The sequence below is a fragment of the Vigna angularis genome, chromosome 1, assembly GCF_016808095.1.
Source record: "Vigna angularis cultivar LongXiaoDou No.4 chromosome 1, ASM1680809v1, whole genome shotgun sequence".
NCBI classification, from domain to species: domain Eukaryota; kingdom Viridiplantae; phylum Streptophyta; class Magnoliopsida; order Fabales; family Fabaceae; genus Vigna; species Vigna angularis.
This window is the reverse complement of record NC_068970.1, coordinates 18058010-18061892: the sequence shown is the minus strand read 5'-3', so window position 1 is coordinate 18061892 and position 3883 is coordinate 18058010. Positions and strand designations below refer to the sequence as shown.

Genomic DNA, 3883 nt, shown 5'->3' with positions numbered 1-3883 from the left:
GGGATTTTAAAAGTTTGGAGGTACAGTAAGAAAAGAGGGATGCAGGAAGAAATCGTCAGTCTCGTATCCAGAATTCAGAGGCCCGCTCTTCCTTGAAATAGGCCCAATACATCTGGAAAAATGAATTCCAGATATGTATTTTTCTTATTCCATCTAAAAGTCTATCCTAAAAATAGACGCATTGAAATTTAATTTCCTTTTTTCTATAAGAGTGTAACTAAGTTAGTTTCGTTTTTTCTTAAGAGTGTAAACTAAGCAAATATATTACACAAATTTGTTTCCCGTAGTTTCTATATTTCTAAAATCTTATTTTCATTTAAGCTAATACGTAAAAAGTGAATAAATACAAACACTGTATTGAACTCTCGATCTTTAAAGAAAATTATTTAAATCAAGAGTTAATAAAACAATCATATTAAAAAATTTAATAAATTTTAAAAAAGAAATCAAATCAAATAAATATTTCAGGTGCTTTTTTAAAAGAAAAGGAAGTTCGGATCAGTTGAAACAAAATTAAAGTTTAATGTCTCTATTTATGGATAAAATTTGAGAATAATTAAAACAAAATCAAAATTTGGAGTGGTTATCTATAGAAAAAAATAATAATAATAAACTTTAGTGAGTTTATAAAGGCTTTCTTTTTCCATCTCTACAAACGTATTTTTTCAGACGGTGTTCTTCCAATGAAGTTTTGTGTTGATAAACAATTCCAAAAACCAAAATCCTATATAAATACACGGCGGCAATATTGATTAAAAAAGAAGAAGGAAAATGAAAGGAATGAATATCCAATATCCCTTGTAGCCTTATAAATTTCCAGACGTAACATAAGTAATTGACAGCATGGAGAAGAAAAGTAGAAACGGAAATTTAAAACGTTTAATAATAGAAATGATTAAGATGTTATTGAGGTATTGCAGGGTAGGAGGTGGTGTTAACTAAGGAAGTCCTTTGTGATTATTTGCAGCAGTAGCAGTGGCTTGGGACTGAGAGGAAAGTGCAGAACCAGAAAGAGTGGGTCCTTCAGTAGCTCCAGCACCACGACCTGTCTTTGGTTCTTGATGGCCATGCGTCCCATAACCCTGTTGCTTATAATCCTCCAGATCCTTGTATTGCACGTAGGGACTGTCCTTTATCGGAAGCCCTTCAACCCTTTCTTTCTCTGATTCACTCTCTCTTTTTCTCTCCTGCTCCATCTTTCTCTTACTTCCTTCTCCATTTTCAACCTTTCTTTCTTATATAGGATACTTCTATTTTCTACCTCCTCTGCCACTTGTCCACCTCTAACACACGTCCTCTTCCAAACAATTCTCACACACACGTGCCAGCTTTACCACAACCTTGCTGTTTCTTCTCCAGATGCTTCTCCACACCACGTGTATTTATTCATACCCTGTTAGACCAAAAACCAAATTATCTTTATATTTTTATTTAAAAACAACTATAAACGTTGATTATATATATGCATTAAAAGAAACGAGTGAGTTCCTCTTTTCCTCTAATGCTAAGACAAATTTAGCTCTTCTCTCATATTATATTGAATTAGTTTTAAGGATTTAACATTCTTTTCTCACAACTTTTTTCCTAAAATAGTCAACCGTTTCAACCTCCAGTTATTCCTCCATGGCCAATTCTCATCTGCACTTAATTATATACCTCTTTTCTAAGATTTGACAAACTCAAACTTTTAGCATTTTAGCTAATATGTAAACTTTTAAACTTTGCTTAGAATAATATTACATTTTACTAGTAATATAAATTTACTTGGGCAAAATCATTTCTTTACTTCCCATTGCTTCGATTACATTATTTTTAATTTGACTTAGATGCATAAAATGGAAAAAGAAATGTTTTACATAGGATATGACGCAAATAAACAATTTTATGTTGATTTATGATATAGAAACTACGAACACAAACAAAAACAAAACATGTTTGAGGGAAGAAAATTACTTGGCAAAGAAAAAACTTTTCAAAATAATCTAACGATGAATAGTAGAAACACCTTCTTAACGCACGACAATAACAAAGCATTGTGTTGAATAGTGATGTGAAAATGAATTATAACCCAAGAGTCAATTCGGTTTATTATGGGTTTGAGCTGGGTTGAGTTTGAAAAAATACAATTTTTTATGCGGGTTAGTTTTCAATCTGGCTTACTTAGAACCTGGTTCATTCGGATTACCCGTGGTGAGCTAAGTTGGTTCACCGACCCACCTAATTTAATTTAATTATTTATTATTTTATGTTTCAATATTATTAGTTAGTATTTTCTTTTATTATATTGTAAATGGGGATAAAAAAAGATGTTTCAAGAGAGAAAAATATAATAGATTTATCTATTCAAAAGTCTAATATTATAAATGGACAAGTGATACAAAAATTATCAATATTAAAAACTTATTTGTTCGTCCTTTGTTATTGTTTTTAGATTATTATATGATATTTTCTTTTATTTTGAATAATTTTTGGAGTTTAACATCATTTTAGAGTGAAATTTATTTAGATTTGAATTAAAAAAATTATAGTTTTTTTTAATTAAAAAAAACTTATAATTAAATAAGTCAGTGAGCTAACTTGTTTAACCACCAACTCTTGGTGGGTCAGATCGGGTTCAAAGCTTGCTAATAAGTGAACCAGGTTGGGTTGACTCACTAAGTAACCAACTCGTAGTGGATTAAGCCGGATTGAGCCACTAATTAGTTATGGGTGGTGCTGATGTATTACCTGTTTTATTTAAGAAAAAGTATTTTGTTTATTGTCTTATTATTCGTATTTGTGAAAAATACATGTAGATGCTTAAATATGGGTAGATATTATAAGTATCCCTACGTATTTTTAAATTTTAAATAAAATTATTTAAAATATAAATTTTAAATAAAAATAATAGTAAATATAATTTAAATCAAATATTTGAATAAAATATTAATGTAAATAAATCTGATCTTTTAAAAATAAATGTAATGAATTATATCAAAATATAAATTTTAAATAATTAAATTTTACAAAATACTTTTGATTTCCTAAGTCTAATAAAAATAATAAAATTAAATTTTAAATGATTATTCATTAATAATTTTATTTTAGTCACTTAAATTTTTAGAAAAAAATACGTACATAAAATTGATTAATAATTATTAGTAAGTAGTGAATATACGTGGATAAAAACCATGGTAATTTTATTTAATAAACAAGTAATTAAATATATGTGTATATAAGACAAATAACACAATTGAATAGGAAGGATGAATAATATAAGTGACATAATTAAAAGTGAAACAATAAAAATTGAAAGATCTCTTAATTTATATTATATATATTAGTATATTGATAAAAATAGTTTTTCTAATTTTAATATATATTTATCGTCTTAAATATTTGTACACCCAAAAAAAATTGAGACTGTTAAAATATATTTTAAAGATTCGCTCTTTAATAGAGGGTAACAAAATATTCAAAGACAGACATTGAAAAAAATAATAGTGAAAGTCAGATTAAAAAAAGAAAGCCGAGCCATAATTTGATGTAAAGAAATCAGTATTACTTCAAGTATAATAGTTTAACATTGAAAGGTTAAGATAAAAGTAAGTTTAGATGTATTGAGTAGTCATTTCAATATTTAAAATTTTGGAAGTAACCTGCAACAATTGGAAGAGAATAATCCATAGATCCGTACGTAATCGTAAAAGAGGGGACCAAGCAGTCTAGTAAGTGTGGATGTCTACGTAATCGTAAAATGATATTCACATCCCATAGCCATATTAAGCAGGTCTGAAAGTTACACTCATCTGAAAACACGACACGATACATTTATATAAAACAAAAGGTTACGTATAGTATCTTCATGTCCTCTTAGAGTGCTTGAAATCCATTGGCCACTACT

General features: G+C 28.1%; 1 protein-coding gene across 1 annotated transcript; it reads right to left on the bottom strand.

Annotated features, from left to right (window-relative positions):
* Nucleotides 1–724: 724 nt before the first annotated feature.
* Nucleotides 725–1196, bottom strand: LOC108340072 (uncharacterized). The gene has a single exon (XM_017577301.2). The coding sequence runs from the start codon at nt 1194–1196 to the stop codon at nt 939–941; it is 258 nt and encodes an 85-aa protein (XP_017432790.1). The 3' UTR covers nt 725–938.
* Between the last annotated feature and the right edge of the window lie 2687 nt (nt 1197–3883).